Source organism: Hippopotamus amphibius, chromosome 17, assembly GCF_030028045.1.
Source record: "Hippopotamus amphibius kiboko isolate mHipAmp2 chromosome 17, mHipAmp2.hap2, whole genome shotgun sequence".
NCBI classification, from domain to species: Eukaryota; Metazoa; Chordata; class Mammalia; order Artiodactyla; family Hippopotamidae; genus Hippopotamus; species Hippopotamus amphibius.
Window position 1 is genome coordinate 59,619,988 of NC_080202.1, and position 19,473 is coordinate 59,639,460.

The window sequence follows — 19,473 nt, forward strand, 5'->3', positions numbered from 1 at the left end:
AACGTGCAGGCCTTCCTGCCCAGAGGAGACACAGGGCCAGGACCCCAGCCCCGGACGCAGGGGGCAGAGGACGGATGCAAATGATGTGTGCGTTCCTTGGCTCCCACTACGTGATCGGGGCCACGTGAAGGCAGGGTGATTGAACTGTGGGTGACCCCGCAGAGCAAGGAGGCTAATTAGAGCTTCTCTTTCCCCTACTTCAGTCGCAAGCCCCTCCTGCCCTTCCTCCTGATGGTGCGGCTGATAAGGAGGGATTGAATTCATGAAAAGCGATGAAGATGTTTGGATAAGCCTCGGGACCCAGGCGAGCCAGCCAGACGAGTTAGGGCCTGACGGAGGCAGCAGGGTTGTCTGAAAGCTTCGGAAGGAGCAGGCAAGGCCGGGAGGAAGGGGGAGCACTGAACTTGAACGTGACACCCTGCGGGCGTGGCCTCCGGACTTGGCAGTCCAGGTGGAAATGGGCCTGCTGAAAGCTGGCTCTGTGGGGAGATTTTCAGCTCGCCCCATGCCACCCGGCAGCCGGTAGGTCCTGCCACCTGGGTCCCCTGTTTGCGGAGAGAGCTGGTGTGGGCAGAATAAAGCGAGGACACGGAGCCACTGAGTGAGGAAAGGGTGGGAGCCTAGGAAACAGCACGTCACCCCAGAGGTGACATTTAGATGGCCTGATGGGAAGAATAAGGAAGGTGAAAATGTTTATCGAGCATTTACCATGTGCCAGGCGTGGCGTAGAGGGCATTATATATGCAGCAGCATCTCACTTTATCCTTTTACGTGTGTGATTTAGTTGTTCTTGTGCCCATTGCACTGATGTAGTAAGTGAAGCTCAGAGAGGGTAGGTAACCTGCCCAAGGTCACACAGATAATACTTGATAAATCTAGGAATCAAAACCAAGTTGTGATTCTTTTCTTTTTTTTTAAATTAAGCAATGAGAGTCTGGAGCCTTCATTCTAAATGAGTCTGCTCCAAGCCGACTACACGGCGGGGTAGGGGCAGGTGTGTCTGCCAAGACTGGGGGGGAGGTGAGCTCCATCTTTTACCCTGGGCTGCCTTGACTCATTCCTTGGCGGGGTGGCTCCTTACCTGTCCCTCCGCATTGGTCCCCCTGGTCTTCTGCAGGTGCTTACAGGGAGAAGATGCTATCTACTCACCCAGAACACTCCCTCATCCTCAGTGCTGGCTATGGAAGCACCAGCTTCTAAGGTCTTTGGAGGGAAATGTCTCAACAGCTGCCTAACCCCAAACGCCCATGCCCCCTGTCATGGAGGAGCCCCGGGGTCCCACGGCCACCTGGTCTCTGGGTCTGGCCCGCGTGTGCCCTGCCAAGGGCTGCCTGAGAACCATGGCTGCCTGTAGCTGCGATTCTCCTGGCTGCTGCCCACCCACATCGGGCCTGTGATTCACGGGGAGCTGGTGGAGGCTGAGTGGCTGTCTTGGGTGTGCAAAATGGGCTGTGTCCCTGAAGCCAGGGGTGGGGCCGGGAGAGAGGCAGGCTGGCTGGCCTGAGTGTCGTGTTCTGCGGGGTGAATGTGTCACTTGCCTCTACATGAAGGGAGACCTCCGATCCCAGCCGATCTTGGGAAGAAGTGAGGGCGTCCTTGGCGGTGTTTCCCTAACCCAGTTCTGGATTCTGCCTTTCTCCTGTCTCCTGAGGCCAGCCCCAAAGAGGTAAGATGGAGAGGCAACACCCGCTCAGTTAGATCCTCCTCTCAGGGAGACCCCTCCCCAAATGGGGCCCCACCCCACACATCTATTTTTAATCATAACGAAGACTCAAACTGTTTTAATTTAATTTTTATTTCATATTGGAGTATAGTTGATTTACAGTATTGTGATAGTTTCAGGGGAACAGCAAAGTGATTCAGTTATTCAAATACATATATCCAATCTTTTTCAGATTCTCTTCCCATATAGGTTATTACAGAGTATAGAGTAGAGTTCCCTGTGCTATACAGTAGGTCCCTGTTGATGATCTATTTTATACATAGCAGCGTGTGTATGTTAATCCCAAACTCATAATTTATCCCTTCTGATTCCATATCCTGCTCATCACAGCTGATTCCAAAGTCGCATGTACTGCATTATTTTCAACACTAGATTTTCCATGAAATTTCCCCTCTGTTGGGAATCCCTTGTCAACAAGAAGGCAAAACTATGATCCCAACAACTGAGGCTGGGACCATTCAGTGTGGCCTGGTCGGATCCAGCTGGGGCTGAGAGGTAGCAAGAAAGAACAGAGTCAGAGTGGAAGAAATGTCCGTGCATTTTGATATGAAATACCCTCCATTCTGGTTTAATGCAAGGCACGATGTATAAATCAGCCTGGGCCATTTAACTTAACAGTTCAGACTTGCTTTTAATACTGGTCATGGCGCCCGAGATCCATTTCATTAGTGTCGGTTTAACAGTTGGATACGTGGGCCAGGGGTAACATTAATGATTACTTGTTAGTTAAGTGGACATGGAGCTTTTACACAAAAGGCCAGCGGCACACACCCCTTTCCAAAGGCCAACTGGGGCAGGCGCTCCCCTGCGTGTGCCGTGCTAGGCAAGGCACGGCCGTGGATCCAAGAGACCTGGAGCTCCCAGGAGCACAGCTTAGAAGGATGCCCTGAACCCCAGCAGGTGTGGCTGGGCCTCGCCTGGACCTCTTCCCAGGGGTCCCCTGCAAAGGTGAGCTGCTGCCTCTTTGGGACCGAGTCATCGTCTGAGCAAGAGTCTTCTTTTTACAGAACCAGGGCACAGCCCGGCAGGCTGTTCCAGGGCCCAGAGACGTGGAGGCAGCAGCCCCTGGGGCTCCCCCTCAGGGAAGAAGCCACCTTTGCAGCCTGGGATGCTTTTCCTGGCGTCAAGATGGGAATGCCCACCGGTGACTGACGCTGATGTTTAGAGAAAGCGTGCAGGTTTGCGCATTCATAAAATGGAAGAGCAGTGTGTTTGGGGCCCTGGCAGGGCCCCGGGCCGCTCTCAGGCTAGTGCCTCTGATTGTAATCATTTCCGGAAATGCCCTGATTTGCCCGCAGGGAGAAGGCCAAGGCTGCATGGGAACAGGCCACAGATGGAGCCCGAGTGCCGGCCGCCTGCCCCGTGAATGCGGCCAAACTGAACTGTTAGGAAGGGTCCCCCTCGGTGGCCCCGCTGCTCCTTTGGGACCAGCCCGTGTCCTCCCCCTCGCCTCCTCCTCCCGGACACTCTCCCAAAGCTTCCTGATTGGGAGCCTGCGACTGCAACCACGTGACGTAAAAACAGGAGGGTGGCCTTGTGAGAATGCGGGAGGAAGGAGATTCTTCCCAGGCCTGTGGGTCAGTCCCGCTGTGGGTGCTGTGGACCCGGGTCCGACGTTTTCTTTTTTTAAGTGGAAAACATTGAATGGCATTCGAACTCCCTTCATATAAAACCATATAAAAATATTACTCAGCCATAAAAAAGAACAAAATACAGTAATGCCGTTTGCAGCAACATGGATGGACCTAGAGACTGTCATACTGAGAGAAGCAAGTCAGACAGAGAGAGAAAAATATCATATGATATCACTTCTGTGTGGAATCTAAATTAAGAAATGGGACAAATGAACCTATTTACAAAACGGAAATGGAGTCACAGATGTAGAAAACAAACGTATGGTTTTACCGAGAAGGAAGCGGGGGAGGGATAAATTGGGAGATTGGCATTGACACATACACACTACTATACATTAAACAGGTAACCAGTAAGGACCGACTGTACAGCACAGGGAACTCTACTCAATACTGTGTAATGACCTATATGGGAAAAGAAGCTAAAAAGAGTGGATACATGTATATGTATAACTGATTCACTTTGCTGTACACCTGAAACTAACAGAGCATTGTAAATCAACTACGCTCTGATAAAAATTAATTAAAAAGTACAAAAATTCTTAGTGTTTTGATTTTATATGTCTACATTTTCTACATAGTGTATAATTTAGCCTTTCATAATACATTGTTTAAATACATCATTTGTTCTGTCAAACATAAGCCATATTCTCAAATCCAATACTTGAACAAGCTCCTCTGTACTCCGTTCTGCGGGGCTAATTAGCATAAGATGCTCTGTGTTAAGAGGTGTATGAGCTAAGCAGTAACCATTGCAGACGCTGGGTATCTTTATACAGCATTTTCTTTTTGCTTTGATCACAATAGCACAAAAGCCTTCAGCATACTGAAATTCAGTAAGTAAAGTCCAGAGACACTATTTTAGCCGATGAATCAAATTCATACATAACACAGGAGTACAGATGCAGATACAGAGAATGGACTGGAGAACTCAAGGTATGGGAGGGGGCGGGGGGTGAAGGGGAAACTGAGACGAAGCGAGAGAGTAGCACAGACATATATATACTACCAACTGTAAAATAGATAGTCAGTGGGAAGTTGTTGTATAACAAAGGGAGTCCAACTCGAGGATGGAAGATGCCTTAGAGGACTGGGACGGGGAGGGTGGGGGGGACTCGGGGGAGCGTGGGGGGGGAGTTGAAGGAGGGAGGGAATATGGGGATATGTGTATAAAAACAGATGATTGAACTTGGTGAACCCCCCAAAAAAACCAAACCAAACCAAACAAAAAACCATAAAAAAAAAAACCCTTTTGAAATCTGCCCTAGTCCAGTGGGAGCTGTGTTCTGGCCTTGCCCTGCCCAAGCAGCCGCGTCCTAGGTCGAGCTGGTGACTCACACAGGGCCAGAGTCTTCTCTGCGTGGCCTCGCCTGTGGGCTCAGTGGGTGGGTGGGCTGTCGAGAACCAGGTCTGTCAGAAGCCAGAGACCCATAAACAGAGATTTGAATTCGCTGCTGCTCTGCCCCCACAGCTCTGGATGCCGGGTGCTATGAAGTGGGGTTTGGTGGTGTCTGTACAGCGAGACAGGCGTGGCAGAGGAGGCCTGGGTTGCTGGAGACCCACCTGCCGTTTTGGCACGCCCGATCAATTTTGTTTGACCTTGTGAAACGATCGGCGTGACCAAATCCTGCAGCTTTCGTCCATCTACCCCCACCCCTACCCAGCTGCCGGCTACCAGCTTCATTCCCAGTGTCTGACTTTGGCTTAAGGCATTTTTGCTGTCTTTCCTTTTTCTTTCTGTCTACCTGGCTCTTGCCTTAGTCTTCAGAGCCAAGTATAAGCCCACCTCCTCCATGAAGCCTTCCTGGACTGCTCCAGCTCATATTCCCCAACTATGCCACACACGTGTCCATGTAGGATAGTCTTTAACACTGCTCATCAGATATTTCCAGCTTTTTGCCCACCAGGCACCTGGCAAGACTGTACTTCCTGGTGTGTAGTGCTGGGCGGGATCATGTGACCAGTTCTGGCCAATGAGCTATGAGCAGAAGAGACTTGTCACTTCAGAGCTAAGCCTTCTTCTTCAACCTCCGTGGTGATCAGTGTATTCCAGCAGTGGCTACTCCACAAGCCTGGGCAGAGGACGGGCCATGGCATGGAGGAGAGCCACCAGCTGACTTGTGATAGACATGTAGTAAAAACAAAAGGTTGACCTTCATTCTCTGCAGCCACGGAGACCTTGGGGTTATTTGTTATCTTAGCATAACCTATGCTGTTCTATTCTTTTTTTAATTGATTAATTGATTAATTAATTTCTTGGCCGCGTTGGGTCTTTGTTGCTGCGCACGGGCTTTCTCTAGTTGCAGAGAGCAGGGGTTACTCTTCCTTGTGGTGCACGGGCTCCTCGTTGCCATGGCTTCTCCTGTTGCGGAGCATGGGCTCTAGGCGTGCAGGCACACAGGCTCGGTGTTTGTGGCTCGCGGGCTCTAGAGTGCAGGCTCAGCAGTTGTGGCGCACGGGCTTTGTTGCTCCGTGGCATGTGGGATCTTCCCGGGCCAGGGCTCGAACCCGTGTCCCTTGCAATGGCAGGCAGATTCTTAACCACTGTGCCAACCAGGAAAGTCCCTGTCCTGTTCTATTCTTATACACTATGTCTTTACAAATGTCGTCCCCTCTACCTAGAATCGCCCCCCTCCTTCCACCGGGCAAAATTGTTACTCATGTCCCAAAGCCCTGTTCAGGTGTCACTTCCTTGCTAATGTCTGCAGAGTTAGAGACATCTTTCGAGGTGCTGCTTCTACTTGGTCATTGAGTATCTGCTAAGCAGTATCCCAGGCCCCATGCTTGGTACTAGGGGTTAAACACCATCTATAACAGCCACGCCCCTGCCGTCTGGAGTTTTCATGGGGAGATCTTGTGTGTTTCCTGCTTCAGCCTCTTTTTCTTGATATAAGTGCCATGAGGGCGGAACTCAGACTTAGCCATATTTCTAGTCTCAACACCAGCCACAGAGTAGGAAATCAATACGCATTTGCTAGAAGGGGTGGGTGTCACCCCTTCGCTGGAGCACCCCCAGGCCTGATTCATAACGCTTCTGGGGATGACTTGCACATTTTCGTGACCCCTGTTTTGTCCCCCTCCTGGACGTGGGTCCCTTGGGAGCATGGCTGTGCCTTAGGGTTCTGCGTGTGTCAGGACGGGTGGGCAAGGGAAGCTGGGCGCAGGTTGGATGCTCTGCACGGCAGGTGTTTGCAGAGAGATTCTTGCTTAGCTCATAGAAACGGGGATGGAGATCATCGTGAACTCGTACCAACCACGTAATTACTTGTGCAGAAGATGGTGAAGCAAAATAACAGACCCCGGAGAAGGTGTGGAGAAAAGGGACCCCTCCTACCCCGCTGGTGGGAGTGTAAATTGGTGCAGCCACTGTGGAGAGCAGTGTGGAGGTTCCTTAAAAACTAAAAATAGGGCTACCATATGACCTTGCAACCCCAGTTCCGGGCATATATCTGGAGAAAACTCTAATTCAAAAAGATACACGCACCCCAGTGTTCACAGCAGCACTATTTACAACAGCCAAGACGTAGAAGCAACCTAAATGTCCACCGACAGATGAATGGATAAAGAAGATGTGATGTGTATATATATATATATATATATATACATACACACACACACACACACACACACACACAGACACACACACTATGGAATATTACTCAGCCATAAGAAAGAATGAAATAATGCCATTTGCAGCAACATGGATGGACTTAAAGATTATCACACTAAGTGAAGGAAGTCAGACAGAGAAAGACAAGTACCATGTGATACCACGTATATATGGAATCTAAAAAAAATGATACAAATGAACTTACAAACAAAACAGAAACAGACAAGGTATAGAAAACAAACTTACCGTTACCAAAGGGGAAAGAGGGGGTGGTAGGAATAAACGAGGAGTTTGGGATTAGCAGATACACACTACTATACATAAAATAGATAAACAACAAGGTCCTACTGTATAGCACAGGGAACTATATTCAATATCTTGTCATAACCTATAATGGAAAAGAATCTGAAAAAGAATATATATACACATATCTGATCACTTTGCTGTACACCAGAGACTAACACAACATTGCAAATCAGCTATACTTTGATAAAAAAATAAAGAAAATGGTGACCTGGTGATGCTGAAATTGCAGGCTTTCTCTCTGCAAATACTACGCGTGTATCACAGGCTTGTGACTAAGAATAGCAGACAGTGGGTTGGATCTACTGGTGACTCTGTTGGCCGTTGGGCTGGTCCCGTCCCTTCTCTGGACTTTGATGTCCATGTCTGTACAGTGGGGAGGGACCATGAGGTCTTTGCCTCTGCTCCCTCAAAGCTGATATAGGTGGGTCCACCTGAGACAAGTCCAGAAAGACCATGTTGGGGAACCTGCACATTTTGCATCGTTCAAGGGTAAGGAGAGAGCGGCCCTGACCTGAGCTGAGCCCTTGGGCACACCGTCCCGGTAGCCTGGACTCCTGGGGACACTTTTGTGAAACAGAGCTGCTTCCCAGTCCCCAGGGAAAAATCTGGCAGGAGGAAGCGGGGCATGCCCGCGCCCCACACCTCTACCCCCACCCTGGATGAGGCTGACACGCTGGTGGGCTCTCTAATGAGCCGCCCCCTCCCTACAGCTACAGCACGTCGCTTCTCCTAGGAACCTGGCCCTGAGCCCCGGATGCTGTCATTGTCTGGGGCAGACACCTCTCCTCCCCACCAGCGCCTTTAGCGGCCAGTACCACCTGGCTGGGCAGCTTTGCCCCAGGCCAGGCTCCCACCCTGCAGCACCCAGACCGTTGTCCCATCCCTGTGTCTGCAGAGGGCTCTGCGCTGCTCCCCGCCGGGTCCCCCGTGCGCGCTGCCTCTTGTCCTTCTGTTCAGAAAGTTCTCAGGCTGGGTTGGTGGGAGCCGGGCTGCAGACACTTCATTCACAAACTTGTTTTTGGTTGGTTTTTCGCTTCCAAGGGAGGCGGGGGTGTGGCTGCAAAATAAATCTTTGGTTGTTTTTTTTCTTTCTTCTCCCCAAAGAAATCATTGTGTTGTAATGCAGGGGGAGCCCAAGCCGATGACATTTTTATGGGGCTGCCTCTAGTGAAGACTGGTGTCTGCTAGGGCCATCCAGAGGGTGACTAGAGCTCTCTCTCCCCCACTGCCATCCCCACCCCCCTTGCTCTCGCAGCAATGCAACTTCAGTTCAATACTTGTCTAGAATTCTCAGTGGGGCTACCTAGGCTAAAAGGGGGCGAGGGTGGGGGATGACATCACCTCCCCGTGAGCCGATTGGCCGATTTCTGCCTTCGGGAATGATATCATCTCTGCTTCTGCCTCCCCACCCCCTTTTCCTTCCAGTCCTTTCCTGGCCTGGCAAGCCCCCCCCCCCCCCCGCCCAGCACCCCACCCCAGGATACCCCGTTGCCTTGGAGACCACAAGTTTTCAACCTCCTCTGAAGGAATGGTAATTCATTATATGTCTGACGTGGGGGTGAAGGGTGCAGGGACGGAGACCCCGGCCGGACGGTCGCAAGGGGAGGTTGTGAACAACCAAATAACGAACAAAAATATGTTTCACGCATGAGGAGCTGTCAAAGATGGTAGCGAGGAAAAGGTCATTGCAAACGGCGTTTATGAAATCAAAAAACGGAGACAGCCCTGAAAAGCAAGCAGCGGCCGAAATACGGTTGAAAATCACCACCCCCTCCCCCAGACAGCTCATTAGGAAGATTTGGGAGAGAGAGTCACAGGCGGGTGTGGGACTGCTGTGTTCTCTTTGGAGGAAAGGCCATCCCACCCTTGCCATCCCCCCTCCCAGAGGTGTGCGCGCTGAGGCAACCGTCTCCTCCCACAAGCTCTGCTTGGACCCAGCAGTTTCTTGAAGAAAACGAACCAGATAAGGATACACCCACAGCCTTGGTGTTTGTGGGTGCCTCCCAGTCCCTCAGTTTGAATTGCCAGGAACCCAAGTCAGGAGGGAAGAATCTCTGGTTGAGGTTGTGTGCTTGTGTGTGTGTGTCTGTGTGTGTGTTTCAATTATCCATAGATTTTGGATCTATCTTTTTTTTTTTTTTTTTATTGGAAACTAAGTATCTGTGATTTGTATTTTGACATAATGGAACAGGAAGAGAACAACATTCAACTAGGGAGGGTTACGCTGATAATAAAGCTCTTAAAGTTAAAAATGTCCTCCTCTCCCCTTGTACTTACCACAGGCTACACACCGTCCTGAGAGGATTCTTTATGAGAAAAATGTCAATCACAGCTTTAAGACCTTGCTTTGGAAGGAACTATGAGAAAGCAGATTGAAGGGTGAGACAATCTTTGTTTTCAAATAAGTGGTCTTAATTTTTCTTCTTATAGAAAAAGTTTAAATGTTTAAATCAGTTTATTATAAATATATCTAAACCATTCATTTCTGCAGCTTTCACGTAAAGTCCAGCACTTCCTTTATACAAAGTCTATGAGAGAGGTCAGTAGAGATCATCTAATCTTAAGTCGTGACATCATCCATTCAAGTCCTTGGCATAATCCCTCGCCAGTAAGGGCACAGCATGCCTGGATATGCCATTGGTGATCTTTAATAGAAGTTAGTTGCAAAAACTGGGAGATTTCTGCGACAGTCATGCATTCTTTAACATCTTGTTTATTAGCAAAAATCAGTAATCCAGCTTTCCTTAGGTCCTCATGGGCTAACATTTTATAGAGTTCTTCTCTAGTTACAGAAATCCTTTCTCTGTCTGTACTGTCCACAACAACTATTACAAACTCTGTGTTAGTATAGTAAGTGTTCCACGAAGAACGAAGAGATTCTTGGCCACCAATATCCCACATTAGAAAACGTGTATTATTAATCACTATCTCTTCTACATTACTTCCTATTGTTGGGGACGTATGTACGACTTCATTCATAGAAAATTGGTAAAGGATGGTAGTTTTTCCTGCATTATGCAGCCCGACAATGATGACTTTGTGCTCCTGGGGATTGAACAGTCTCCATATCCTGGTGAAGAGAATTCCCATTCTCGGGCAGCGGACCCCGCCTCCAGCCACTCGGGCCGCCTGGCCTCCCCCGGCTCAGGCTCAAGGGGAGGAGAGAGACGCGCCCGAGCCTCCGTCTCTGCCGTTGATGCTCCCGCGCTGGCCGTCGGCCCGCTTCCTAGGAACCGGAGGGAGGCCGAAGCCCAGGCCGCCCTGCCGTGCACGAGGCCCCGCCGCTGCCGCCGCGGCTCCCGCTTGGCTCGCGGACATCGCCGCCGCGTTGTCTGCGACGAGCCTCGCGGGCCACCGTCTTGGGTCTATCTTGATAATATTTACTAGGGAATATTTCAACCCCTGACTCCCTGGGACAGTTTAAGGACAACATACAGATTCCCCTCCGTCCCAAGCTGTCTCATCCTCTGCCTTTTCCACTCCAGTTTTACCTAAAGAGTATTTCTTCTCTTTCCATGGGCTGTTAACACACATCTATTTGCGGTCTTCCCTTAGGTTGGTTCAGTGTTTGTTTTCTTGTCTGGGGCATCCTTTGGAGTCAGGAATTCCAGACTTGAAGTTTGGAATATTGGTGGGGCACCTGCTTCTTTTGGTCCCTACGTTTCACTCCTAACCCCCAATGGCTGGCTCTTCTCGCCTCTCACAGGCTGCCTCTCAGTCCATTACAAGTAGTCTGAATCTATAGCCTTATGGTTCCAAGGAAAATAAGCAAGTGATGAAAAGAGGCGTTAAAGATGTACTTGCTGGGCAATAAGGGGAAAGTCTAGAGATTCATTTCAGGAACACATTCTTCTAGACGTGTTTGTGTGCAGAGATTGATGGACATTTTTCCCTGTAAGTCTGGAACATACTGACAACTCAATAAAAGTTGGCTAATGCTGTCTTCTTGTTTATTTGTACAGATTTTTTTAAGCTAAATACGTATTTTAAATATTCCGTAATAACCTATTTGGGAAAAGAATCTGAAAAAGAACACACACATACACGTATAACCGATTCACTTTGTTGTACACCTGAAACGAACACAACATTGTAAATCACTATACTCCAATAAAATTTTTTTTTAAATTAAAAAATGGATTTTAAAATGCCATCTAGAAATGGGTAAAAACTATAACTGTACACAGCACACAGCTACATGCATATGTATATGTGGTTCTCTCTGTGTGTGTTTATGTGTGATTCCATTCCCTGATTTTTGTTTTTGAAGTTTCCAAATGTTTTGCCGTGAGTAGGTCTTACAAATATAATCAGGGGAAAAAAAGCTATTTAAAAAAATCGGTCACTGGGCAGGACGTTCTAAAGGGCAAATGAATATAACTTCCAAGATGAAGTCACCGGATGTCTGTCAACTCAGTGTAGCAGAGAAAACAGTGGCTGTGTTTGTCACCATTCGTGTGTGTGTGGGGGGGTGATGTAGATACCTCTGGGGTCCTGTGGCTTCTCTTCCTTTCTGCTGTGGCCTAATTTCTCAGGCTTAGGGGGAAAGCAGACTCTCCAAGTATTAGACGGAGGTGATCTTGGACGGTGTTCTGATTCACCCTCTTCCCTTCTAAACTGGACATTTAATGACTCTTGAAAAGGGAGTGTTAACCCAAGATTTACACAAGCTGTCACCTCAGAATCCACATGCCCAAAACCAAAGTCATAATTTCCCCAAACTGTTTCCTACCACCCCTTGAAGTTCCTGTGACTGCCCCCAGAACCACTATTTTTATCCAAGCTAGAAAATTCAGTCATTTTTGATTAATCCCTGTATGTCAGTCTCCAGGAGTCACCGAGAGCAGTTCATTTTTCCTGCCAAGTCTGCCACTGTATTCATTCTTCCCAACTTCCCACTGTCCTAATATAAGCCATTTCCTTCAAGTGCCATCTAAAATGCCACCTCCTCCAGGAAGACTGCCTTGATCACTCCTGTGGTTACTGATACACATCTAACCTGGATTCTGACAAGATGAACAGACTTGAGTAGCACCATCTACCCTGGATCACGCAGCCTTGATTTGTTTGGGGGCTCAGACTTAGTTTTCCTCCTAGACCGCAGGGCTCTAGAGAGCAGGGGCTTAATAAGGTCACATCGTATGAGCTCAATATAATTTATTGATTAAACAAAAGGAAACCACTTCCTCTCTTGACAAACCATGCTGGTATTTCACCCTCTTTCCTTTATAGGTATTTTCCCAAACATCTGACCTGAATACCTACTTTTTAATTTAAGCAAAATTTTCTCTCTTGCATTTCCATGTAGCATAATGTCTCATATGTTCCTGTCTTTGAAGATACAGATTAAACTCGGTCTCTAAACTTTAATTATTGTCCTAATAAACAGTTCCGAGTTCTCTTCTTTGGTTTAAAAGGCAGGATGCTCTAAGGCGTAAGTCTGTGAATGCTGGAGGTAGACTGCCTAAATCTGGCAATGCAGTATGGTCACTACAGGCCACACATGACTATTTAAATTTAAATAGATTATAGTTCAAAAAAGTGAAGGTTCAATTCCTCAGCCATACGCAGGGGTTCAAGCGCTCGAAGAGCCACAGGCAGCCAGTGGCTATTGCAAAGCACAGATACAGGACACATCTGTCGTTGCAGAAAATCCTATTGGACAACTCAGGCCAGATCCACAACCTGGCTCCGACACTCACCATTTCTGTGAGCTTTCGCAAAGTATTTGACTTTCTGGGCCAGTTTCTTCAGAATGCCTGCCTCCTTGAGTTGCTTGAGCTTTGAATGAGTTAATGCGTGTAAAGCACTTCCAAGATTGTCTAGGGCACAACACCAGCTCAATCACAGTTAGCCATTACGGTCCACACTGGTCTCATTTTCCAGCTCGACTCATCTCCACGGCCTGATTTAATCCATGAATCCACATCACATTTTTGGTAACAGCATTCTCACTACTTCCTGCCCAGAATTCTCTTTGATCCCCCCCTTAAAAGACAGCATTCTCTGGCCAGAAACTGTTCATAGAGGTCACCTTCTTCCTCACTGACACATAAATTACTCTATAAAACCATAAAGGACCCTGGGAAGTAAGAATCAGGACCTTCGTGGCCTTCAGGCTGGTCACCACCAGGCCGGGGAAACTCTTTTCCTCTCTTGGATCCGGGACAGCAAGTGTGGAGAAAATCAAATGACGGTTAATCAGGCTGAGCATTCTTCACTGGTGACCTAATGAAGAGGCATGACTAAATGACCATTAGGCGAGATGTTTGTGTGAACTGCAATAGAAAAGTTCCTCTAAACTTTCTGAAAAGGAAGATAATATATCTAAATAGCTTCCTGTCTCTTTGCTGCCAAGCAGCAGCAAACGGAAAATAGATTCTCCAGCAGGGAAATATGTAGCACGTTGGGTGCACTCAGGCTCTCCTCCCCGTTGGGAAGAGTGAAAGGAACAGGGAAACGAGGGAGCCTTCCAGGCACTCCCAGATGCCCTGACGTTTGGCAAATTGTTTTGGAGCTGGGGGTCCGGAAGACATGGAGGGTGGATGGGGGGTAAGAAGGGACGTGAGACAGAGGTGGGGTAACTTTGGGGACTCCTGTGGCTCACCTTGATCAGGGCCTGGAACAATCTTTACCTTGGTTCTTAAAAACCCCAGTTCACGTCTTAGCAGGAAAGGGAAGAACGGATTGCTTCCTGCCTACTGGATGATTGCTTCCAAGCCCTACACCTGTTGCTTTGGAGGACCTTTCCGTTGCTGTGAAAAACACATTTAGGGGCGTGACCTTAAGTGGAAACTGCTACTTACTGCAGCCAAACCACAGCACAGAAGCCAGAAAAGCCCCTCTTCCATTTGCTGTGGCTTGAAGGTGGGCAAGGCAGAGCTTTCTCAGAAGTCCACATCGTGTGAGCCTCCAAGCTCCACTCAGGACGTGTTTGCAGTGGGGAGAGGCAGGTGGTTAGAGGAGGCACAGGCCTGGGCTGGCTGTTCTCCATCTTGGGGACCAGCTCCTGCCGGTTTACCCAGCATCCCGTGTTCAGCTATGTCGCAAATGCCCAAGATGTGAGACTTGGGCCCCCTCCTCAGCCCCGCTTCACAAGCAGCCCTGCTCCTTTTCTCTGACTGAAGGTTGTGCCAAGCCCCATCAGCCTGTCTTCTTGGGATCTAGACCAGAGGTTGGCAAACTTTTTCTTAAAGGGCCAGAAAGTGACTCTTTCTGGTTTTGCAGGCCAAGAGTAAAATCAAGGATATTCTGTTGGTAACCATTCAAAATCTAACTAAACATTAGAAAACAAACAACACTTCTTAGCTTCAGGGCCATATTAAAGTAGGTGGTGCGTTGGATTTGGCCGCTGGGCTACATTTGCTGACCCCTGATGTAGGGCGTAAACCGTGATGAATAATTGCTGTTCTGTGGCTGACAAATATTTATGGAGAGGTGACTGTGTGTCTGACACCACCCCGGGTGTTGGGGACACCATCGTCAAGCAAAAAGAAGCAACGTCAAACACAGGCCGTGTCCTGAAGGGTTCGCTTTCCAATGGGGACGATAGATTTATCAAAAGATCATTAAAAGACAGGATCCTGGGTAAGCGCAGAGGAGCAGATGTTCACGGGGACAGGGTTGCAAGATGGCATCCAGTCCAGCTGTAGGATACGTGGTGTGTGTGTGCGAGAGAGGGCGCCACACGTGGCCATTTCAGTTTCAATGGATGAAATGTTAATTAATTTCCATTTTCAACTAATTAAAACTACTTACTATTAAATAATACAACTAGCTGATCATTAAAATTGAAACCAAAAATTCCCTTGCTCAGTTGTACCAGCCACGATTCCAAGGCAATGAGTGGCCGCTTGCAGCTGTGGCTGCTGTATTGAAGAGAGAGGGGAGAGAGAGAGAGAGAGAAGAGGAGGAGGGGCAAGAGAAGAGAAGAGAAGGCCTCCCAGCTTGGGGGATGCCCAAGCTGACTCTGCAGGACCTTGTGGACTGAACAGGAATCACTGAAGCCGAGGTGAAGGAGCAGGGAGAACAGGGCAAGGGGGAAGCGGGGGCAAAGACGTGGACGTGGGAGAGAGCATGGGTTCCAGGAGCAAGAATGCAAGCTGGGTTCCTTGAAAAACTAAAAATGGAACTACCATATGACCCAGCAATCCCATTGCTGGGCATATACCCAGAGAACACCATCATTCAAAAAGACATATGTGTCCCAGTGTTCACTGCAGCACTACTTACGATAGCCAGGTCATGGAATCAACCCAAATGCCCATCAACAGATGAACAGATAAAGATGTGGTTTATATATAGAATGGGATACTACTCAGCCATAAAAAGGAAGGAAATTGGGAAATTTGTAGAGACATGGATGGCCCTAGAGACTGTCATACAGAGTGAAGTAAGTCAGAAAGAGAAAAACAAATATTGTATATTAACACATATAGGCGAAATAAAGAAAAGTGGTACAGATCAACCAGTTTGCAAGGCAGAAATAGAGACACAGATGTAGAGAAAAACCACCTGGACACCAAGGGGGGAAAGTGGGGTGGGGGTGGGGTGGGATGAATTGGGAGATTGGGATGGCCATACATACATTACTAATAAGAAAAAAAATATCACATTGTACACTTTAAATACATGAAATTTATTGTATGTCAATTATATCTCAATAAAAATTCTTAAAGGAAAAAAGAATGCAAGCCAAGAAGAGCCGTTGCAGAGTGGGCCACACCAGCTGTACTCAGTACTCCTGGTGGAAGGGGTCACCAGGGGACCAACCCGTGTGCTGGGGACTTGGGGGGTCCATGACCGAACACAACCCTGAGATGTACTTGTGTGAGTATCTTGAATGTTACAGAAGAGTTAAGTGATGCCCCAGGCCACAGAGAGAGAAGATGGGGCTTCGTTCAAATGGAGGCTGGTGTGTTCCTCACAGTAAACCACCCTCTGTTCCCCATGAATGACACGGGGCCACCCAGACCCTATGGCCGTGCCTTCAGGGGTTCTGCTGGGTTGATGCTCCAAGCCGTGAGCCACACGGGGCTGTTTCAAATGTCAATGAACTAACATCCAGTACCAGCTAACTTTCAGTTGCCCGGTCTCATGAGCCCCATCTCAAGCGTTCACGGCCACGCGAGGCGGGGAACTACCATGTTGGACAGCACAGATGTGGAATTTTCTCATTGTTGCAGAAGGTCCTACTGGGCAAGACGGACCCAGAGGACATGATCTCTGTTCCTAGCTTGGCTTGGGAAAGCAGTTAGACCAAAAAGAAAGGGGAAAAAGAAAGAAAAAAGAAAACCCAGCTCTTCTTTACAAACAGGCGGTCCCTTGCGATGTGGGAATGTCAGGGCCTCTCGGTGAAGTGAGCAGGAGAGAAGACAAACAAAATACAGCCGAGGTGAGGACGTCGTGTTTTCCCCAATATTACTAAGCAACCGTGTCCTAAAATCTCCAGAGCCAGCGACAGAACTTTGTTTACCAGGAAGAAAACACTTGAAAAGGAGAATATTTGGCGGAAATGCGCTTGGGATTAGCAGGGTTTTTTTCCCTTTCTTTCTTTTTCTTTCTTTCTTTCTTCTTCTTCTTCTTTTTTTTTTTTTTTTTCTTTTAATGCTGTTTTGTTTCTCTTCTGGGTTGTTCAAGGTACTGACCTAGCACTCAGCCCTCTTTGCCAAGAAACTCTTTCCCTGCCTAATTAGCCTGTGGTATTGTTCGGGGTTCTGGGAAGGGAGGGGAGGGGGCGAGGCAGGGGGAGGAGGGCAGGACCAATGGGGACCTGCAGGGAGCCGGGGCGGGGGGTGGGGGGAGGCGGGGAAGCTGGGCTGGTCATTAGATGCCGAGGTCTTGAAAATCCCTCTGTAATTAATTTTCTCCTGCATTAATTAGAGAAGTGTTGGAACGGCTGGAAGAGGGAGGGACTTGTGCCCCTGGGCTTCTTTTCAGGGCGACTGAAGGGAAAGATGCTAATCTGTTGGAGAGTTGGCCGTGGCCAGGGCTTTCGGGAGACTTTGTTGCCTGTGGGAGGAGAAACCGATTTGAGCCAGGGGTTACAGAGAGGCACGGGCTTGATTTTAACTTGGGCTGGAGAACGGTACACACCTCCTCAGAAGCCGGGAGCCTGTGTGTGTGAGTACGCACATCACACACACACGCACCCACACACACATCACTGCTTCTCAAACATTTGCCCACGGATTCGAATACACACAAATTGAGCAGAGTTCTCTATGAAGCATTTCATCTCCCCTCTCTCTCCCTTGCCCCCCGTCTCACAGCTGGTCCCACGCGTGTAGAAATTAGAGCATCCCTGGCTCGTAGCCTCTCAAATGCTTTCCTTTTCACCGGAATGGAAGACATGGTCATTTTCCCTGTGCTTTTTCTCTGTTTTTAAGCATCAAATGTGATGAATCTCTTACACGTGAGCTTCTAGCCCTGTGGAAAAGAGAGCCCTGAGAAGATTCTCACAAAAGCTTCTGAAATATCCCAGCCCACGGTTTCTCTATCCTGACTCCCGATGTGTTGAAAATGACATTTGGAGGCAGGAAGCCAGCCGACTTCTAGAACTGAATGCCAGTTCTCTGGTTTTGTTAGCTGCTTTTATGGACATTTGAATGGAATCCAGTTTCTTCTAGACTCTGGTCCCATATGGATTTTATTAATTTGACCAATGGTTTAATAGCTCTGTTGGAGCTGGTGGGCCACGTCCAACAGGGAGTAATCCTGTGTCTTGAAGCCTGTGCCTAAGGCCAGCACCTTTGGTTAATAATTCAGCCGTGATCTCCCAAAGAGGCAGGGCCAATGTGTTTCAGTCTGCTGCTATTTTCAAGGCAGTCGAATCTGTGAATCAGAGGTGAAGATTTAAGCTCTGGGCTCCAATGGAGGAGTTCACGTTACTGATTGCTACCTGAAATTATTAGCTGTCGGGTAGAAAGAGCTGTCATGGGATGGCCAGCGTGGCCAGCTGGCCTTGGGGGAGGTCTGTGGCTCCAGCTCTCTTTCCCCACTGGCTGGATCTAAGCAACTGGACCGTGGCTCCCAGACATTCCATGTGCAATCATTATTGCCCACTGAATGCACTGCTTCCTTAGACCTTTCAAACTGTGAGTGTTCGTTAGCACAGAGCCTTTGAGGGTTCCCTCCCCAGCTCCATTCCCAGGCCGTCACCCACAACCTTCCAGCAGTTGGGAGCATCTTTGACCCGTTCTCCTTGAGCCGCGTGACACATATCTCTTGAGGGAGGAATAAGAGGAGAGAGACCCACAAAAGAAATGATTAGGGCGAGGGGTGCGGGTCCTCGGCAGGAAATGGGGCTGGGAGTCAGGGCGGGCGATAAGAGCAAGATGGAATCTCCTGGAAGCTCTCAGCACCCTGGGAGGCTGCTGTGCCCTCTCTCTTCCCTGGCCCATCCCCGCTGCATTCTTCACAGCAGCTGTTTCAACTCTCCTCCCTCCTCAGGCCTCCAAATCCACCCATCATTCGCAGAAGATGACTTCACCTCCTGCTCTGCTGCGAGGACTAAGCCACTGGTCTATCCTGACTCCAGGTGGCCCAGGAGTCTGGCTGTGCCATCGGGAAAACCTGGCTTTAAATCTGTGCTCTGCTGCTTTTATGGTGCACGGTGGCTGAACCTCTCTCAGGCTCTGTTACCTCCCACGTAAAAAGGGATTGTCCTGAGCATCAGCTGAAACAAGGCAGGGCGCTTGCATGTAGAGGAAAAGTAATAATTATTAAGTGTTGGGCCTCACACCAGCACCACTGCTATTTCTACCACGGCGGGCAACACCATCACCGCCATTCACTCTGTCTTCTTATCATCCACCCATATCGAGAGCGTCTTGTGGTCCAGCCCCACTTCATTCCAGCCTCCACAGAGAAGGGGGAGTCCTGCCTCTTGTCGATGACTGGCCTCTCCACTCCAGCAGAAACCATCCGCTCCCATCTTATTCTAAATGATGATCTCTAGAATCTCCCTCTCTTTTCCAGCATCTTCCTCTTGGTGTTCACATGAGCTCAGGTCCCACTTGACTCCCCCAAGTGCTTCCCTTCTCTGAACCATCCTCTCAAACCACAGTCTTCTCACAAACGGAACAAGTCTGAGAATCATCGACGCTTCCTGACACCACTTCCTGACCTCCCACTCACTCCCAGCCCACTGCAATCTGTCTTCTGACCCCACCGCTCTGCTGAAATGGAACTTTCAAAGGACT

General features: G+C 48.8%; 1 protein-coding gene and 1 long non-coding RNA gene across 2 annotated transcripts; one reads left to right on the plus strand and one right to left on the minus strand.

The window, feature by feature from the left end:
- The first annotated feature begins 392 nt into the window (after positions 1 to 392).
- LOC130840471 (uncharacterized) lies at positions 393 to 2,926 on the plus strand. Its single transcript, XR_009050014.1, has 3 exons — positions 393 to 522; positions 1,551 to 1,666; positions 2,731 to 2,926. It is a non-coding gene; the product is annotated as an uncharacterized LOC130840471 (long non-coding RNA).
- Positions 2,927 to 9,653: 6,727 nt separating this feature from the next.
- LOC130840470 (ADP-ribosylation factor-like protein 5A) lies at positions 9,654 to 10,623 on the minus strand. Its single transcript, XM_057716038.1, has one exon. The coding sequence runs from the start codon at positions 10,358 to 10,360 to the stop codon at positions 9,821 to 9,823; it is 540 nt and encodes a 179-aa protein (XP_057572021.1). The 5' UTR covers positions 10,361 to 10,623; the 3' UTR covers positions 9,654 to 9,820.
- Between the last annotated feature and the right edge of the window lie 8,850 nt (positions 10,624 to 19,473).

What these genes read in the sequence shown, in the direction of transcription:
- LOC130840470 (XM_057716038.1), bottom strand. Translation starts at nt 10,360, where the DNA reads ATGGGAATTCTCTTCACCAGGATATGGAGACTGTTCAATCCCCAGGAG.